We start from the raw sequence: 21,678 nt of genomic DNA on the forward strand, positions 1-21,678 counted from the left end.
CACTGTATCACACACTGTCTCACACACACTGTCTCACACACACTGTCTCACACACACTGTCTCATTTACACTGTCTCATCCACACTGTCTCACACACACTGTCTCATCCACACTGTCTCATTTACACTGTCTCACACACACTGTCTCATCCACACTGTCTCATTTACACTTTCTCATCCACACTGTCTCATCCACACTGTCTCACACACACTGTCTCATCCACACTGTCTCTCACACACTGTCTCTCACACACTGTCTCATCCACACTGTCTCATTTACACTGTCTCATCCACACTGTCTCATCCACACTTTCTCACACACACTGTCTCATCCACACTGTCTCACACACACTGTCTCATCCACATTGTCTCACACACACTGTCTCACACACACTGTCTCATCCACACTGTCTCACACACACTGTCTCACACACACTGTCTCATCCACACTGTCTCACACACTGTCTCATCCACACTGTCTCTCACACACTGTCTCATCCACACTGTCTCACACACACTGTCTCATCCACATTGTCTCACACACACTGTCTCACACACACTGTCTCATCCACACTGTCTCACACACACTGTCTCATCCACACTGTCTCACACACACTGTCTCATCCACACTGTCTCTCACACACTGTCTCACACACACTGTCTCACACACACTGTCTCATCCACATTGTCTCACACACACTGTCTCATCCACACTGTCTCTCACACACTGTCTCACACACACTGTCTCACACACACCGTCTCACACACACTGTCTTACACACACACACAATCTCACCCACTCATTCTTGATATATCGCGATCGAAGATGAGCACATTTCACATATCCCATGAACTCAAAGATGACTGTTAAGTCCAATCCTCGCTATTAAAAGCCGGCCGCATACGTGGCATGGGTGGGTTTGGTCAGTTGCAGATAGGCCCGCTCCTTCTCTCAGATTTTTGTTGGCTCTGCGCTCTTTCATGCTGTCACTCTCCTTGTTTCATGTCACACACCTCACCCCTACACATACAACAAATATCTCCATGCCAGTACGGGTGTAGTGTAACCGAGAGAGGTAAAAACTAGCGCCAATCAAACGCTTTTGTTTGCCAAGATTTGCGTTGTCAATCATGTTAAATAAAGGATCATCCACAGCAAACGTCAGAGGTTGTCTCAAAGTATCAAACCTAAAACGCATAAATTGTATCTAGGTCAACTCACTATTAGCCAACATCAAACGTTTCAAGTAGTTCAACTTTTCAAATCTAAAACTGTCCAGTTAAGTCTCACTGCGCTTACACGATGGGCGTGACCAACTTTGTTTACTATGGCTCTAGTAGTGTGCTGCTAAGTGTGCTGTTTTCTCGTCTTAGTCTGCGCCTAAGGCATAAGTAGCCTAATCTGAAAAGTTTAGACATTAAAGGACGATAACCGAGCAGGATGGGGGGATCAAGGATGATTTACTTCCCTTTTTGCGCTTCTAAGACCACAATTTATAGCAACCTAAAATTTAGAATTAAAAATTACAAACAAGCCAAATATAATTTTTTTTTAAATGTTATCTACAGAGAAGCACTCCACATTTACAACTATACCTTTCAATAATGTAGAATAAATAATTGTTTAGAGTTTCAACTTGATCCGAGAATGGTAATAGGGAGAAATAGCATGTCCAAGATTCCACCCAGACAGACAAACGGACGGATTGAGTTGATAAAACCTTTGAAACAAATAATAGTTATCAAGCACTCAGTGATCGCTCGCTTACGACCAATGGCCCCGAACACGTTTATTTAGAAAAAAAACAACAGCAAACTACTCAATGCTTGGTTGTCTTCTTGTAGAGTCAGCATCATTTCAGACGTATGTTTTACCTTTACACTTACCTAACCTTTTTATGTCTGCCTATTCATTTTCCTGGTACTGTTTCCTGAAGGAAGGTTTTTACGAGTCCAGAAGATATTGTAATATAGCTATAGATTTATTACAAGTCCAGAAGATATTGTAATATAGCTATAGATTTAAAGCTTGCAATTATTAACGATATTCAGCAGGTCATCATGGGGTCGATTCGCTGCGGTAACCCTGTCTCTAATCTCTTTGTTTGTAATGCGATATTTCAATGTGATACCTAGAACCCTTCTGTACTTTCACAGAATCACTTAACCTTCTTTCAATGTTGCATAGGATGGGCAATTTTCTTTCTTTCTTATATATATATATATATATATATATATATATATTGGACGGGCGTTGACAGTTATTGAAAGCAGTTTCATTATAGGTGAGAAAAATAATTTGTATGTAATACCTTTCATGAAAGACAAATATTGGTACAAAAAAAATAATCCACAATTCTTAAAAGGTTGTACATTTCCCATAGTTTTTTTTTAAATGGCCGGGACGTACACAGTTTCTCAAAACAGTTTCATTATAGGCAGTGCCGGTACTCAGTGATGGACCGCCTAACTTTTAGCTACTAATAAATAAATAATAAACGTAACAATACAAGAAAAAATAATTTTTCACCACATTGAAAAAGGTGCCGGTACGCCGTACCGGTGCGTACAGTCACAAAAAAGCAATAATTAGAGAAAAGTTTAATGTAATACCTTTCGTATGGCTGAGCGGTAAAGCGCTTGTTCCTCCGAACCGGGGGTCCCGGGTTCGAATCCTGGTGAAAACTGGGATTTTCAATTTTGGGATCTTTGGGCGCCCCTGAGTTCACCCAGCTCTAATGGGTACCTGACATTAGTTGGGGAAAAGTAAAGGCGGTTGGTCATTGTGCTGGCCACATGACACCCTAGTTAACCGTAGGCCACAGAAACAAATGGCCTTTACATCATTCGCCCTATAGACCACAAGTTCTGAAAGGGGAACTTTACTTTACTTTTTAACTTTTCGTGAAAGACAAATATTGGTAAAAAAAAAAAATCAACAATTAAAGCTTGTTAGTTTCAATTAGTTTTAAAGCTACTGACTGGTCTTTGATTTCAGAACCCAGGAGTTGTCGCAGTGGACCCAGAGTGTGGTAAAACCAAAGGCTGTTACCATGATTGTGGTACAGGGGCTCCCTGTACCTACCTGATATCCTGGCTTTATCAAACTGATATTGTCAAGTTTCAGTTCTTGTTCAAGATACCGTCTCCTACTGACCAGTGGATCTCATTGGGACTCTCCAATGACCAGTACATGGTAGGAAGATAGATTAGTACTTTTGAAAAAGGATCAAATTAAAAAACAACAACATATAAACCTATGCCTAGTATATTGAACGGGCATTTTGGCTTAGACAAAAAATAGAGCAGTGAGATTTATAACAAAGGAATATTCACAATTGGCCAGAGTCACACCTTTAGTAAAATCACTAAATTTTGGAAGTCTTCAGGACAGAAGACTTCAAAGTAAAGTAGCAACTACGCATAAACACTTAACCATAATCTCCAAATACAAAAACTAAACCTAAAAAAATACCCAGAAAGACACAAAGATAAAGGCACATTCCTCTTCCCATATGCTAGGACAAATTTGTACAAATGCTCCTTCTTCCCAAGTGCTATTAGAGCATGGAATGTGGTGCCTGAGCTAGACAAGAAAACCAGTGACTTGACAGAATTTAAGTCATTGGTTAATATGCATGACGTGTAGGAAGTCATCTTTTTTTTTTTTTTAATAACGTCTATATTTTATAAGATAAGAAGATAAGTGGTAAAGGTCTTTGCTTTAAGTTCGAATCCCTGCGAAGACTGGGATTTTGACGTTCGGGATTCTTAGGAAGTCCCTGAGTCTGTATTATATATTCAACATCTTAAAACATTTCTAATATATTAATATAAAATTATCAGAATTCCTTGGGAAAAATACTTTAATAAATTAAATAGGTATAATTAGATCTTTGACTTGGATCCTCCTGAACGCACTGAGCGGCAAGCTGTCTCTATAGAGATCAAGCGCCGACAAACCTCTGCAGTCTCTTCCAAGTTGGTGTCCACATATCTTAAGTTCTTCATGAAGATGCGGCACCTGTCCCTGTTTGCAGATAACATATGGACAGCGCAATAAATTATATCTAAAAGCCTTCTAGGTGGCGCGTTGACTGAGTGGTTAAGCGCTTGGCTTCCTAACCTGGGGTCCTGGGTTCGAATCTCGGTGAAGACTGATTTTGAATTTTGGGATTTTAGAGCGCCCCAGAATCCACCCAACTTTAATGGGTACCTGACTTTAGTTTGCGAAAAGGAAAAGCTTGGTCGTTGTGCTGGTCACGTGATATCCTGCTAGTTAACAGTTGAACAAAGAAACATATGAACTTAACATCATCTGACCCATAGATCACGAGGTCTGAGAAGGAAACTTTACTGGTTTTTCTTTTCTTAAATGCCTTCTAAGAGAAATAGATTTCTTATCATTACGAAAAACAAAATCTTAACCAACCCTGGAATATAAAATAGAATTATTTTGTTTCACTGCAACAGATTAAGGGCCCATAAACGTGAAGTATGAGTTTAAAAACAAAATGCAATGTTGGCAGCTTTCTTCGCGCTACGATTTGAAGGTTTTATAATGATGTATTTGAGCCTGATTCCATCATTTCAACTCTCAGGGAGATGACAGCGTGATGGAGTGCGTGATGGATGCTGGGACGGTGCAGGTCAAGACGTCCTTCAACACGGACAAGTTCAACGAATACCCTGACGACGTAAGTACTTGAGTTCAAATCCGAGCGTCATAGGTCATGGGTCATAGGTCATAGGTTAAAAAATATAAACAGGTAACCGTTTCCCTTCCCCTTCTCCTAAACAATTATTAATGAGTATCCATATTTGACTAGAGTAACATAATGGTTAAGCTCTATGAATTTAGAAATATTCGAAGAGAGACTTTACAATGGAAGCATGCATTAAAATGCATTATTTCTGCGATGATGTAACCTGTTCAAGCACAGATTCTTGCCTCTTAAACATACAAAACATTAATTTAAAGGCAGAAATGAAACAAATATCAAACAGATTTACTCAAAAATAAAGTAGCAATTATACATAAAACACTGAACCATAATCTTCAAATACAAAAACAAAATCAAATAAAATACTCAGAAAGACACAAAGATAAAGGCACATTCCTCGTCCCACATGCTAGGACACATTTGTACAAGTGCACCTTCTTCCCTAGTGCTATTAGAGCATGGAATGGGTTAGATGAGCTAGCCAGGAAAACCAGTGACTTGGCAGAATTTAAGTCATTGGTTAACATGCATGACTTAGTATATGACGCGTAGGACGTAATCATCTTCTTTTTTGTAGTAGCGTCTGTATTAGATAAGATAAGATTTCTTATTATGTATGCTAAGTTAAACAGTAGCATACGTATATATTAGTTCCATGCACTAAGTAATTGTGGTACTATATTAGTCTTACATATAGGTCTGCTGAGTCTTCTCCTTATGCCTGGAACTATTCCTTGTAGGATGGTCGTCTAAGGTTTTTAGAATATGGACTTACTGCCAAATTTTGTGTAACGATTAGGTGTGTGTGTCTCTGTGTAACGATGGCCGGGGTTGATTTTACATTAGAATGCTAATTTATTTGCAATCAAATTTATTTTGTATTCATCAACCAAATACTTTTTTTTAAAATTAGAAACATGCCGGTCTACACAATTATGGGGGCTCTGTCAAAAATGGAGTTCTCGAATGCAGCTTTGAAAGGAAGATTGAGTACCCAAGAGAACCCAAAGTCTTTGATCTCAGTAAACCTTATCACCTAATGGTTGCTTACGGTGAGGCTGTATCAGGTAGGTTTAGTCCGATGTTGTATCAGGTAGTTTTAGCTTGAGGCTGTATCAGGTAGGTTTATTCTGATGCTGTATCAGGTAGGTTTAGTCTGAACCTGTATCATTAAGGCCTAGACTGAGACTATCAGTTAGGCCCAGCCTGAGGATTACTATTTCAGATCTTGCGATCTATGGAGCAGACGATGTAAAGATCTTCTGTTCCCGAGACACGCGGTTAACGAGGGTGTCACGTGGCTAGCACAACAACCAACCGCCTTCACTTTCCCCGAGTAATGTCAGGTTCCCATTAGAGCTGCGTAAACTCAGAGGCGCTCTAAAGATAACAAAATAAAAAAAATCCCAGTCTTTACCAGGATTGGAACCGAGACCTCTAGTTCGGATCCAAGTGGTTTACCACTCAACCCCAACCGCCTCCAATTTCAAAAATATAGTACACAAATATTGCAGGGCATCATACGCTACAACGTTTAATTAACACAATGAGAAATGCAATAGGCGAAACTGTTGGGAGGGTCTGGGGGTTCGAGCCTCATTTATTACTAGTATTACTAGTACTAGGCGACCCAAAGGCAGACCCCGAATGCGATGGATAGATGATGTGGAAGCAGATCTGAAGCAGCTTGGGATTAGGGCGTGGAGACGAAAGGCCCAGGAGAGATCTGAATGGAAGGATGTGTTAAATCAGGCCAGAGCCCTCCATGGGCTGTAGCGCCACTGGGATGGATGGATGGATGGATAAATATTACCTTATAAAGTACGACAGTTAAAGGTGAGTACAGACCACTGGTCAGCTTATTTGATTTGACAAACAAAAGCAATCATCGGTAGATATATAGTTCGTACATCGTGGTTGGATGATGACCACTTTGTCATCCAGGGGGCTGAGGGCTTTGCAGGTGAGATCTATGTGAGCCCGGAATGTTCGGCTGCACACTGGGCAGGTTATTTCAGCTGGAGCTAGTGTCGTGGGCCTTGCTTTTATTCTCTGGCGTTTTTCTTCTGCCAGGGTTGTTCTCTTTTCCTCAGCAACCTGTGCGCCAGTTTTCACAGAGCGACGCCACGATGCTCTGTCATGTGCCTCTGTCTCCGAGGTGGCTGGGTCCATGCTGAGCGCCTTCAGAGAAGCTTTGAGGGTGTCCCTGAAGCGCTCTCTTTGCCCACCTTGCGAGCGCTTTCCTTCGCTTAGTTGGCCATACAAGAGTCGTTTAGGGATGCGGTGGTCTTCCATTCTGTAGACGTGTCCTGCCCATCGCAGCTGGGACTGCCTCTGGATTGTATGGATGCTTTGCAGACACGCTCTTCGAAGAACTTCAGTAACTGTAAATCGGTAGATAATGTAACAATGAGTACATAGTGCATATAGATATTAGTTTCTGTTAGCAATCTGTTTGAAGTCTTATGCTCTTTATTCCATGAAATTTAGTTTAATGACAGACACAGGCGCATAATTTCAGAGCTTGCGATCTATGTGGCGGATCAGGGCCGGTCCTACAGATTGCGGGGCCCTATGCAAAACGGATTGCTTGGGGCCCAGTATGGGTAGGGATAAGGATAAAAGAGAAAATTAAAATTTTGTATTAAAAACAAAATTCATCTTTGTATTTTATTCATACTTTACTAAGTATAAAATTACTGTCAAATTAACTTTACGAGCCATCTACAGTAGATGGTAGTTTTCTAACAAAAAGCCGATAAACATTTGCATCTGCCTTTTAGATTTACTATCGACTAGAAAAATATCGCTTTTGTTTTTTTTAAGAGTTTGAGATAGATTTAGATGTATATTTGTAGTCCAGTGATTATTAATGTAAATTAATTATTTGAACTTCTTCATTTTGGTTAAAATTCGTCTTATTAAATTTTTATTTAAATGAAAGCTGACAATGCCGTTTTTTTTAAATGTCGAGTAGAATTGGCGTTTTAAATATTGAATGACAGCCTGAGATGACAATTATGTCTGTTTTTAAGATGATTTGCATGAGTTTTCAGAAGATTTTAATAATTTCAGGAGATTTTCATGACTTTTTCGTATATTTTGCAATTTCAGAAGAATTCCAGGAACCCCTTTAATAATAAGTTAATATGGTTTACTTTTATAATTTACACCTAGAATTCGAGCGGGGACCGTTGAAAGTGCGGGACCCACTGCGGCCGCATAGATTGCAGTGGCCTAAGACCGGCCCTGGGGCAGTTAATGTAAGGTCATCAGTTTTTGAGGAACATGGCTATTGAGGGTGTCATGCGACTAACCCCCTTTACTTTCCGAAATTAGATATAGAACCCGAGCCCGCTTCCCCCTGTAGGGAAGCCAAGGGCTTTACCACTTAGCCACCGTGGCTCCCATGCGCATACCTAATCGCCTTAAATCGTATTGTGTGTATAACATCTACATGAAGACTGTTACAGCATACATAATGTTTTGTAGCAGTTAAGAAAAAAACTACATTCCAAACTCTCTGAACTAACTCCTGTCTACATTCTCTTCACTCAGGAAACAAGTTTCCACACTCTTATGAAAAATTGCCTAAAGTGTCAGCTCAGAAAATTAACTTTCAGGACGTTGGCAGCGTCAAGGGCGGAGCCAGCGCAGTCTACCCGATGGTCAAAGCTCACGGTAAGATCCTTAAAGTATTTTACTCTTAGATGTGACACTAAGACACGGAGGCGTATTGAGCAAAACGTGCGCCCTGTGCAAGGTACTTTTTTTGGCGCACCCCCATTTTCCATGAGCACCACATAGAAAAAAAAAGGCCGCGTGTGGCGCATCGTGCCCCCCTTGCCCGCCTCCCCCCCCCCCCCTTCACTACGCTTTTACTAAGACATTCGTCTAAAATAAATTAACCACTACACAAAAATAATACATTATATTTGTCTATTGCTTTCGGTAAATCCACGAGTATCTTTCAAACTTAGGCCTGAAAAATATAAATCTAGACGCTAGAATATTGTAGTCGTGAAAGGAAAGACAAGGGGAAACAAATCCTGTTATCAATGTTCTCCTTTCTTCTTTCCCTTAGTTCTCATCGTGGCAGTGCTAGTTCTCTCCCTCTACTAAGGCAACAAGAAAACATGACATTGGAATGATCTCTTTCTTGAAAGCTTTTCAAATTATTGCAACACAGGAAATTGTTTTTTTGTTTTCATTAAACCGATACCGATCTTAAATCATTTTTTTCCATACATAAACAAATCATAGTTTCCTTATCTCAAGTACTAACAGTACAATAATAATTGTGCGTTAAAGAAAAAGTAATAACTCATACTGATAAACATTTCCATTATCATTAACTTAAAATAAATGCACACATATTTAGGGTATAATGTACTCTTATAAGTTAATAATGTGCTAAAATTCAGTGATGCTCAACCTTATTCGGTCGGCGGGCCATTTTAATTTTCGACAGTCGTGTCGCGGGCCACATCAACAAAACAACAACAATTAAAAAAAAAAAAGGAAATATACAATAAACCATTTTTATTTGAAACCATTGAATCTAGTACTTACATTGATTCATGAATGTTTATCCTAAACCAAATTTTAAATATCCGGCTGCATAGATAATTCGCTGAGTTGGAGCCCCGAATCTAGACTTCTATATGCTCGTCCTTGAGAAGTAATTATTGTCATCAACATGAACGCTTGTTTTAAGAGATTTAGAAATGTTTCTGCAAGCTACACAGACTAGAAATTCATTCTCTGAATCACTTGAAAATGTCAAACAGGGATGCTTAACTTTGTAAGTCAGCCAGTTCCAGTTCTGTCTGGTGGCTCATTATCAGTACCAATCCATTTACCCTAACGTAGAGAAAGATTTTTTTTTCAAACTTTTTCTTTTATGAGAGAGGATTTTCTACACTATTTGCCAACGTTTCGGTGGGCCGGATAAAGCCACGTCGCGGGCCGGATGTGGCCCGCGGGCCGTATTTTGGGCATCACTGTGCTAAATAAATGGGCTTTAAAAAGATAAGCTTCTAAAGTTCGACATTCAAGACGTATATATACAATTATAAGCCTTGGAAAGATAGTGACTATAGTCAGGTACCAAGTCTAGGTAAAATCTTTTTATATTTCGAAGGTAACAGGTAACAGATTTAAAAAATGACCTTACATGAATAGGGATTTTAAGGAGGAAATACTTCAGCATTTATCAAAGCTAAATACTTTGTATTGCATGAGACATGAATTTATTAGACAATATTGTATTGTGTATTATGACTGTTATTATGCCTGTTTCAAACTAAGCTTTAATCATTTATCTTTCCAGCTTTAATCTTTGTGACTAAAAATGATTCTTTGTTACTAACATCTTAAAAAGATACATTTACAAATAAATACGTTTTACGGTAGTATTATATGTCCAAGAAATATAACTGTATGTCAAACTTTTTTTTTCTGTGTTTTATAGTTGGTATTGGTTTTAGTGAATAAATAAATGTTACGCCTACTCAATTATTTTTGCTAGTTTAATTTCAGCAAATGTGATGAAAACTGTTTAGTTCTCTCTTTCTCTTTTTTTCTCTCTCTCTTTTTTTCTCTCTCTCTCTTTTCTCTCTCTCTCTATCTCTTTTTGTTCACTCTCTCTTTCTTGATGCTCTCTCGCTTTCACTCTCTCCCTTTATCTTTCTCTCTTTCTTCTTTTTCTCGATCTTTTTCTCTCCCTCTCTCTCTCTCTTATCTCCCTTTCTTATTCTCTTTCTCTCTCTCTCTCTCACTATTTATCTCTTCTTTTTTTCTCTCTCTATTTTCTCTCTCTTTTTTTCTTTTTCTGTCTCTCTTTCTTTCTCCTTCTCTCTCTCTCTCTTTCTCTCTCTCTCTCTCTCTTTTTCTCTCTATACCTACTTTGACTTGAAAAAAAGAGAGCTCGAGCGAGACAGATATAAAAGGAGGGGAGATAGAGAGCAAGAGAGAGATTGAGATACAGGGAGGATTGAGAAGGGGGGACAAAGAGAGAGTGGGAGAGACAGAAATAGATGGAGGAATGTCAAGAAACAGAAAGGGAGAGACACAGGGAGAGTAAGAAAAAGAAACAGTGAACAGATCAGTCAACGTGCTAGATCCATAGTATAGAGCATTATTTCCCAATGCAGGACAATCCAACAGACAACAGACTAACGCAAGTCTCAATCACATTAAACAATAAGGAAACCAAAGCCTATTTACTACAAAATAATTTTATTTTTAGTTGGCATGCTCTAAATAATTTGTCACGATACGAAAGAAATTGTTTGTGAAACAAACACCCCTGACTCTAATGTTTGTAAACACTAATACTTTAGGCGTTATTTTAAAACATTATGTTAGCATAAAACACTTGTATGAGTAAATGAACCCCCGTCTTCCCCCTTCCCCCCCCCCCCCCCCCCCCAAAAAAAAAATATAAAAAAAAAAGTTCATTTTTCTAGAAAACATCTACTCTCAGTAAATGTGTTGATTTTTTTCCCCCCAAGGAACGGCCATGACATTCGCTTGGATGTTCTTCGCAAGTTCCGGTCTGTTTATTGCAAGACACGGCCGTGCAATGTTCAACAACTCGAAACCTTTTGGCATTCTGGTCTGGTTTCATGTAAGTACAAAATGTACACGTTACCAAGTGTAAAACATATATTTAACTCAGTCATTTCTAATAAAAGAATGTGTCAATATTCTAGTTTATAGATGTATGTATAAATTTATATGAAACTTTGTAATTGCAATGTCTACACAAAATTTCTTCTTGGGTCAGTATCTTAGATGTGTATAACAACCAATCTTTTAACCATTTGGCTGTGACTTGTGAAATAGTTCCATCTGAAGGACAAGGGTTATCCTGCGCTGTATGTGGCTGGGGCTACGTAGCCATGGGAAATATTGCATTAATATTTTAAGTACTTATGTCAACACATAACATGAAAGACAAGCAATACAAAAGCGAAAAGGCTGCCTGGTCGTACGGTATGCGCGCGGAACAGTCTCATCTCGTTGGTCCCGGGTTCGTGCCCCCATCCGGCCCTTCTTGATTAGGTTCGGACTGCCTTTTTTCAGAAGTTGCATCCTACTTTTGAACTTTATATTGTTATTTTAATAATAACTTTATGACATTATTGACATTATTATTTTCATATTGTGTGTTGCTATTTTGATGGCTTGGAGTGTAATTAGGTGCTAGATAACCATTTCACTTTCTGTCAATCGCGTGATCTTATACCGTTGTCAATAATTATTGTTATAATTATATTTTATATTACTACTTACATTATTGTTACTATTTATTACTTTTCGTCTTGATTCCGTGTATATTGTTATTATTTGTAATTCTGACTGCCTTGGTAGCAATTGTACTATGTGGCAAAACAAAATAAAATTGTTAAATTGTTATTACTATTGACTAAGAAGTAGATTATCTTCAAATTTGACGGATCACCCGTAATATGCAAAACATACGAAAACATGTAAAACATCCGAAAGATGTTTAACATCCGAAAGATGTTTAACATCCGAAACTTGTAAAACATCCGAAACATGTAAAACATCCGAAACAGGTAAAACATCCAAAACAGGTAAAACATCCGAGACAGGTAAAACATCCGAGACAGGTAAAACATCCGAGACAGGTAAAACATCCGACACAGGTAAAACATCCGAAACATCCGAGACAGGTAAAACATCCGAGACATGTAGAACATCCGAAACTGGTAAAACATCCGAGACATGTAAAACATCCGAAACAGGTAAAACATCCAAAACAGGTAAAACATCCGAGACAGGTAAAACATCCGAGACAGGTAAAACATCCGAGACATGTAGAACATCCGAAACTGGTAAAACATCCGAGACATGTAAAACATCCGAAACAGGTAAAACATCCGAGACAGGTAAAACATCCGAGACAGGTAAAACATCCGAGACAGGTAAAACATCCGAGACATGTAGAACATCCGAAACTGGTAAAACATCCGAGACATGTAAAACATCCGAAACAGGTAAAACATCCGAGACAGATAAAACATCCGAGACAGGTAAAACATCCGAGACAGATAAAACATCCGAGACAGGTAAAACATCCGAGACAGGAAAAATATCCGAGACAGGTAAAACATCCGAGACAGGTAAAACATCCGAGACATGTAGAACATCCGAAACTGGTAAAACATCCGAGACATGTAAAACATCCGAGACATGTAAAACATCCGAAACAGGTAAAACATCCGAAACTGGTAAAACATCCGAGACATGTAAAACATCCGAAACAGGTAAAACATCCGAGACAGGTAAAACATCCGAAACAGGTAAAACATCCGAGACATGTAAAACATCCGAAACAGGTAAAACATCCGAGACAGGTAAAACATCCGAAACATGTAAAACATCCGAAAGATGTGAAACATTCGAAAGATGTGAAACATTCAAAAAATGTGAAACATTCGAAAGATATGAAACATCTAAAACATGTAAAACATCTAAATTATGTAAAACATCAAAACATGTGAAACATGCCAAACATTCGAAACATGTCAAACCTTATACAAAAAAATAAACTTTTAAACATGTTTTTCTTCAGATCCACCGCTTCAGTATGATAATGACCGCTCTGTTAACTTTGGTTGGCTTTGCACTTATTTTAGTCGAATCCAAGGGCTACAGTAAGGTGAGGTCAAAGATCAATATTACCATTTGATATCCCATAAAGTAAACTAGTTACCAGACTTCAAAGATCAATATTACCATTTGATATCCCATAAAGTAAACTAGTTACCAGACTTCAAAGATCAATATTACCATTTGATATCCCATAAAGTAAACTAGTTACCAGACTTCAAAGATCAATATTACCATTTGATATCCCATAAAGTAAACTAGTTACCAGACTTCAAAGATCAATATTACCATTTGATATCCCATAAAGTAAACTAGTTACCAGACTTCAAAGATCAATATTACCATTTGATATCCCATAAAGTAAACTAGTTACCAGACTTCAAAGATCAATATTACCATTTGATATCCCATAAAGTAAACTAGTTACCAGACTTCAAAGATCAGTATTACCATTTGATATCCCATAAAGTAAACTAGTTATCAGACTTCAAAGATCAGTATTACCATTTGATATCCCATAAAGTAAACTAGTTACCAGACTTCAAAGATCAATATTACCATTTGATATCCCATAAAGTAAACTAGTTACCAGACTTCAAAGATCAATATTACCATTTGATATCCCATAAAGTAAACTAGTTACCAGACTTCAAAGATCAATATTACCGTTTGATATCCCATAAAGTAAACTAGTTACCAGACTTCAAAGATCAATATTACCATTTGATATCCCATAAAGTAAACTAGTTACCAGACTTCAAAGATCAATATTACCATTTGATATCCCATAAAGTAAACTAGTTACCAGACTTCAAAGATCAGTATTACCATTTGATATCCCATAAAGTAAACTAGTTACCAGACTTCAAAGATCAGTATTACCATTTGATATCCCATAAAGTAAACTAGTTACCAGACTTCAAAGATCAATATTACCATTTGATATCCCATAAAGTAAACTAGTTACCAGACTTTAAAGATCAATATTACCATTTGATATCCAATAAAGTAAACTAGTTACCAGACTTCAAAGATCAATATTACCATTTGATATCCCATAAAGTAAACTAGTTACCAGACTTCAAAGATCAGTATTACCATTTGATATCCCATGAAGTAAACTAGTTACCAGACTTCAAAGATTAGTATTACCATTCGATATCCCATAAAGTAAACTAGCTACCAGACTTCAAAGATCAATATTACCATTTGATATCCCATAAAGTAAACTAGTTACCTGACTTCATAGATCAATATTACCATTCGATATCCCATAAAGTAAACTAGTTACCAGACTTCAAAGATCAATATTACCATTTGATATACCATAAAGTAAACTAGTTACCAGACTTCAAAGATCAATATTACCATTTGATATCCCATAAAGTAAACTAGTTACCAGACTTCAAAGATCAATATTACCGTTTGATATCCCATAAAGTAAACTAGTTACCAGACTTCAAAGATCAATATTACCATTTGATATCCCATAAAGTAAACTAGTTACCAGACTTCAAAGATCAATATTACCATTTGATATCCCATAAAGTAAACTAGTTACCAGACTTCAAAGATCAGTATTACCATTTGATATCCCATAAAGTAAACTAGTTACCAGACTTCAAAGATCAGTATTACCATTTGATATCCCATAAAGTAAACTAGTTACCAGACTTCAAAGATCAATATTACCATTTGATATCCCATAAAGTAAACTAGTTACCAGACTTTAAAGATCAATATTACCATTTGATATCCAATAAAGTAAACTAGTTACCAGACTTCAAAGATCAATATTACCATTTGATATCCCATAAAGTAAACTAGTTACCAGACTTCAAAGATCAGTATTACCATTTGATATCCCATGAAGTAAACTAGTTACCAGACTTCAAAGATTAGTATTACCATTCGATATCCCATAAAGTAAACTAGCTACCAGACTTCAAAGATCAATATTACCATTTGATATCCCATAAAGTAAACTAGTTACCTGACTTCATAGATCAATATTACCATTCGATATCCCATAAAGTAAACTAGCTACCAGACTTCAAAGATCAATATTACCATTTGATATCCCATAAAGTAAACTAGTTACCTGACTTCATAGATCAATATTACCATTCGATATCCCATAAAGTAAACTAGTTACCAGACTTCAAAGATCAATATTACCATTTGATATACCATAAAGTAAACTAGTTACCAGACTTCAAAGATCAATATTACCATTTGATATCCCATAAAGTAAACTAGTAGTAGACTTCTTAACAGGAGCATGCATAAATTTTGTTTTTCAATCTGAGTGTTACTTTGCTAAGTTCTCTTTCCTCAGATTCCTGATTCCCCTGGAAACAAAAGCTGGTACAGAATGCTCCACCCACCCATTGGTATTGTTTTGGTCGTCATGACCTTCGTCAATGTAAGTAGACTCCTGTAGTGCTCACCTCTCTTATCAATGACCACTACATTGACTAATCTACGTAACTCACACTGTAATGTGTAACGTAAGCATGCGCTTTGTATCTTATTAAACTACGCTTCATATCTAAGCGTTATGAAAAAGAAATATCATTATACAGATATAGTTTATTTATTTTTATGCTGTGATAGGTTCACCTAATGTAAAACATAAATATCATGATATTGAAGTCTTAATGTATTGGCTGATATAGTGCATAATGGTAAGAAATGTAGACTCGCCGCATTCTCCTAAGGCCCTACCTTCAAAGAGAAGCCTCTTCAAACTTAAAAATAAAAATAAAAAAATAATTGCATACTTTATAGCCCATAAAAAAAGAAAAATGAGATTAAATATGCAATTATTCTACCGTGTCATTATTCTAGCAATTATAAAGTGCATTTCAGTGAAGCTTACAAAAGAATGGTACGGGGTCCCAAAAATTATATAAATCTGACCATGCAATTTATCTATCATTGTATCAAGGTAAAGCTTTATAGATAAGTTAGTTTATCGATATAGACATACTTTAATGAAACAACGGTAACAATGTATCACTGTATCATCGTACCAATGTGTCCCCGTATCATTTTATTCATATATCAATGTATCCTTGTACCAGAGGCGTAGTGAAGGGGGGGGGGAGCAAAGGGGGCACGATGCCCCGGGCTTTACCCTCGGGGAGGAAAGCACCACTCACAACCTTTATTTCTATGTGATGTTCATGTAAAATGAGGGGGGGGGGGCGCCAATAATGTACCTTTCCCCGAGCGCACGTTTTGCTCACTACGCCCCTGCCTTGTACCATTGTATCAATGTATCTATGTATCACTGTATCATTGTATCAATGTATCTATGTATCATTGTATTAATGTATCCCATTATCAGTGTCTCATTGTATCTATGTATCAATGTGTAATTGTATCTTTGTACTAAAGTGTTGATATAGAAGTTTATCCATGCATTAATATAACAAGACGACATTATATCAGTGTATCAATACATCAAAGCATTCAGTGGCGTAGCTGGGAATTTGCCATCATTTGGGGGCCAGGGGGACTTGACCTCATTGGTGGGGGGGGGGGGCCTGCATTTTGCGTAATATTTAACACTGAAAGTAAAAAAAAAACTCATTTTGGGGTCCACCTCAAGTGGGTGCCCGGAGGATTTTCTAATTCTGTCTTACACTTGCTACGCCCCTGGAAGCATTCGTGTATCAGTATATCAATGTATCAATGTACTCTATTCCTTAAGCTTTTTAACTCTTTCTCTCCCCAAGCCAATCATGGCACTATTCCGACCAGAACCAAAAGCACCATCACGCTCAAAGTTTAACTGGATTCACTGGGGCATTGGTATCCTGGCCTACATTCTGTCTTGTAAGAGTATACCATTTTACAGTGCCATTTACTATGCTTATAACCATGTAGCCACATATTGATTGCACAGCAGTTTGCATCATTCATTAACTAAAATGTAGCTAGAGTTTATGTTAATACCTTTAAACATAAAGTGTATAGATTTTCTTAATATAGAGCCTTATCAAAAATATCTTGAGGTACATAGAAATATGTAAGATAAAAATATGGTTTTAAAAATCAAAAGCCATACTGGCAATTATTTTATTTAATGGGAGATTTCATCTTTGGCGGATAACTAAAAATAGCTAGCTATTTGGTGTATCCGGCGTACAGAAAAAATAGAAAGTGTTGTCAAGTAACGTTATTTAAAAGGTATGATATACATTTGGGCACTTTTAAGCACTTTTCACATTTAAAACTCTTTCGACTTAAGCACAAACTAGATTTTATTATTAACTCGGTCCAAGTGGTCTTTTTAACAAAGCGACCTTGACATTGTTTAGAATAGAAAATGTATCCGATTGTACTACTTCCACTCTTCTCGGGTTATAAAAAAAATAAGTTTGAGAGCTATTAATAAGGCCTCGGGACATACATTTGAAGACAGGCGCAGTAGACAAAAGAAAACTTATACAGGTCTCCAGCGGAGGACGGCTTTGTCTGCAAGAGATGCGGAAAAATATGCAGGTCTCAATTGGGTTCGCGTAGTCATGTGAAACACTGCACTTATCCTTAATCTTTGGAATCGAAGAATTGGATTATTAAACAGAGCGTAATTACTGGAAACTAGCTAAGAATGAGTTTATCATATGGCCCCAGGGCCGAATAAAGTTGGCCAGCCTTCCATAGTAAAAGACTGCATGCTAATATTACATTTTAAGTTCATTAAAAATCTGTGCGCAAGAGTAGCCTAAAACGTTATATATTTATTATAATGTAGATCAGATCTCACATTAAGACTCCTACATTGCTTTTAAAGTTTTTTCCATTTACAGACGGCCTGATTTTAATCGGCCTTGACCTAACCAAATCCCAGTCAGACGTGGAAGCCATTTACGTTGTGTTCGCCTTCATAGCATACCACGTTGTCATGGAGATTGTCATCAGGGTGCTGCCCTTCCTGTTGGCTCATATGTTCGGATGTTGCCAGTCTGACTGTTGCAGTAAGCAGGCGTTAAATAAGAACTCATCATATTTATTTATATTTACATTTGCTATTCAAACTACTAAGACCTGTTTGTTTAACATTTGTTTCGTTATTTAATTGAAGATGTCTCATGAGCGGAGATCAGTCCATACATAGTAAGCTCTTTGGTGTATCCGATGTACAAGCAGGGCCGGCCTTGGGTATATGCAAACGAGGCAGCCGCCTGGGGCCCTCGCCTCGAACAGGACTACGAAATAATTTAAGAACAAAATTGCTAAACGTGGATTCAATGTTAAACCTAGTTGAACTCTATGACTCGTCTACTAGCCTAGCTCTATGTTTCTACTCTTATTCAATATGCCACACGGAGAGCTAATGGAATCGTGCTATATGAATTTATTTTAGATAAGATTAGATAATTTGTATTGGTCCAATCAAACGGAAATTCAGTTTGACTACAATTGACTTTGTTTGTTGATTTAGATACAGACTCAGAAAAGTTTTAATTAATTGCGTAGTTTTATTTTTCGGTCTTTTAATTTTTTTAATTCATTTAGGGGCCATCAAATTTACTACGTCTCTAGGGCTTCCAATTATCTCAGGTCGGCCCTGCCATGAACGATGTATGTTGATAAGCTATATAATGATTGTTGCACATTTTTCAATACTGTGGAATCAAATTTCCAAGCTATTTCGTTTAAAGAATAAAGTAATTTCTATTTTTTAGTTGGCAATAAATGGGCGTGGTTGACATTGTTTGTTTCTGTTCATTTCAAAATCTTTTTAAATCGACTTTATTTTTCAGGTTTACTTTAGTTCACCTATATGGGCCCCACATTTCTCAACATCGATTTCTTTTCTTTTTCTCTCTGTGATTTACATACTACTTCACCTCCCCTTCCATATCCCTTGGTCTGTTGGATTTTCGGGGCACCACACAAGATCTGTCGTCCATGCTTCTTCATTTCTCTCTGACCTTTGCCTTGGACATGACTTATTTACTTAGCCTACTTAATCCTGTGCACTTCCAGGGGAGCATAGGGCCGCAACCACACCTCTCCACCTAACTCGGTTCTGAGCAGCTTTCTTCATCTGCTTCCATGTTATTCCAGTACCCTCAGCTTCACTGATGACTGACCTCTTCCAGGTTGGCTTGGGTCTGCCCACTTTCCTCTTTCCTTGTGGGTTCCAGTCAAGTGCCTACCTTGCAACATTGGCAGCTGGTTTTCGCAGGGTGTGTCCTATACAGCTCCTTTTTCGTTTAGTGATGTCTTGGGCTATGGGCTTTTCTCTAGTTCTCTCCCACAAATCGACAGTAGTTATCTTTTCTGGCTACATAATTCCTAATATCCGGCGTAGCATCTGTCAACAAAAGTTCTGGAGCTTTTCCATATTTGTTTTAGTGACTCTCCAAGTTTCTGAACCGTATAGAAGGACAGACTTAACGTTTGTATCCCTCTCTGACTTTTGCCTTGGACATTATCTCTTTCAATGTCAGGCCCCGTCCGTTCGTTTATGTTGCCAACAAAGCGTATCAAATTAACTTCGGTATGGTAACATTTTCTCGTCTTCTCTGGTGTAGCGTATGTTGTGACATATTGTTAACCTGACCTGTGAATGATCTTTTGTAATCTGATTTATTTATGTTTTTTTTTTTATTTAAAGAAAAGAGTAAACGCAGCTATGACCTTGACATGTCAGATATGTCCGGAAGCGAGCTGCCCAGTATGACCGAAAGTACTAACGAGAAGGTACTGGATGACGAGAAGCCAATGTCTTTCCATCGCAAAGTTAGTACATATATGAACACTTTTAACTGGACTATTGAAGCACATATTTATTAACTGGTCAAGAATTAATTTTCGTGTTAATATGCTGTCTAAATAATTGATACATACATATTGAACATAGTAAAGCAGGACCAGGGACCTAGTTTTTAAATTAGAGAAAGTAGTGAATTAAATGCGACAAAAAAAAAAAAAGACTGCGTCGACCAAGGTTCGAACCAGTGACCCTGGTAACGATAGATATCCAATGTTCTGTATTTCGTATCTTTAGTACTATTTTGTTATGCCATTGAAAGGGTAGGACAATATATGTTGCATGATAATTATAATTATATTGACATATAGGTTTAAATGAAGTCTAACGTACCTCTGGTAACTAGACCTCCCCGCCCTCCGACCCCTTGGAGCGGTAATAGTTGGACCATGAAGAGTCCAGTGTATATGTATTAAAGACCTTGCGGGCAGATGATGTAAAGGTCATTCATTTCTATGGCAAAGCACAACGACCAACCGCCTCCCCCCCCCTCCAACTAGTGTCAGGTACCCATTAGAGCTGGGTGGACCCTAAGGATCCAGGAATTAAAAATCGCAGTCTTCACCAGGATTCAAACACGGGACCCTTAGGAAGATAAGCGCTGTACCACTCAGCCACCGCTCCTTCATAAATATTCTATAATCTGCACTAATATAGTCGACCTAGCCACGCATTGTGCTGTTTTTTTGTGTTTTTTTAAAAATAAGACTTCATTATATTTAGATATAAGCTGTTTATATAAGCGTTATTTTGTTTCCAAGCTTCCATCCGTATAAATGTACCCTGGGAAGAAGAATCTGGCATGGACGATATTTCTTATCTTTCCTTATGTACACCTTTTGTTTCCTCAGCAAAACGGGATCCGAACCTTTTTGCTCATCTTCCACATGCTAGCCTCGGCCTGTTTCTCCATCGCAGTTCTCTACTTTTTCCTGAAGCACCCCATCGACGACGCTGGCCCCCACACCGAGAGGGTCGAGCACGATGACAGTGTGAGGATCGTTGGGCCATTTTAGTTTCCAGTGCGCAGTGTCGCCTCCTCGCCTTCAAGCTTCAGCATGCGCCTCTGAACCTATTCAATAAAATATTTAATGAAACAAGAAAAGAAAAGAAAAATAAATTGTCTATAACACTATCTACATAGTGCCAGAACATCGCAATAGTATTTTTTTATATATTTTTGTGTGTGTTATACAGATGGTTTTTCAAATATTATTATAAATTAAAACCAACATACCCGACTGCACTTGACGCATGACTACGCCCAGTTGCGACCAGCATATTTTCCCGCATTTTCTTTCAGTCTAAAATGTTTGACTCGCAGCTCTCCAACAGTTTCAGAGGTCATTTGCTGGCAGTTACTTTCCTCTATGCCAGTGAGGGTGAAATGACGCTTCAGTTAATCTTAACAGCGATTATACGGGGGGGGGGGGGACTCTGTTTTGCCGTCCTCCTTTTTTTTTAACTGGCTGGTTAACCTCTTGTTACTAATTAATGATATTAATATGTGTATAAATGT

The 21,678-nt window shown here is 37.8% G+C and overlaps 1 protein-coding gene across 1 annotated transcript in view; it reads left to right on the forward strand.

The window, feature by feature from the left end:
* LOC106060859 (ferric-chelate reductase 1-like) overlaps positions 1 to 21,315 on the forward strand; it is a 36,169-nt gene extending 14,854 nt beyond the window's left edge. Inside the window, exons 6-16 of the mRNA XM_056030351.1 lie at positions 2,998 to 3,195; positions 4,601 to 4,696; positions 5,637 to 5,790; positions 8,282 to 8,404; positions 11,239 to 11,354; positions 13,329 to 13,415; positions 15,705 to 15,791; positions 17,110 to 17,209; positions 18,187 to 18,354; positions 20,004 to 20,128; positions 21,011 to 21,315. Coding sequence (XP_055886326.1) covers positions 2,998 to 3,195; positions 4,601 to 4,696; positions 5,637 to 5,790; positions 8,282 to 8,404; positions 11,239 to 11,354; positions 13,329 to 13,415; positions 15,705 to 15,791; positions 17,110 to 17,209; positions 18,187 to 18,354; positions 20,004 to 20,128; positions 21,011 to 21,175 — 1,419 coding nt within the window. The 3' untranslated portion in view covers positions 21,176 to 21,315. The remainder of the gene's footprint in view (positions 1 to 2,997; positions 3,196 to 4,600; positions 4,697 to 5,636; positions 5,791 to 8,281; positions 8,405 to 11,238; positions 11,355 to 13,328; positions 13,416 to 15,704; positions 15,792 to 17,109; positions 17,210 to 18,186; positions 18,355 to 20,003; positions 20,129 to 21,010) is intronic.
* The last annotated feature ends 363 nt before the right edge of the window (positions 21,316 to 21,678 follow it).

This window comes from Biomphalaria glabrata, chromosome 5 (assembly GCF_947242115.1).
Source record: "Biomphalaria glabrata chromosome 5, xgBioGlab47.1, whole genome shotgun sequence".
Taxonomy (NCBI): domain Eukaryota; kingdom Metazoa; phylum Mollusca; class Gastropoda; family Planorbidae; genus Biomphalaria; species Biomphalaria glabrata.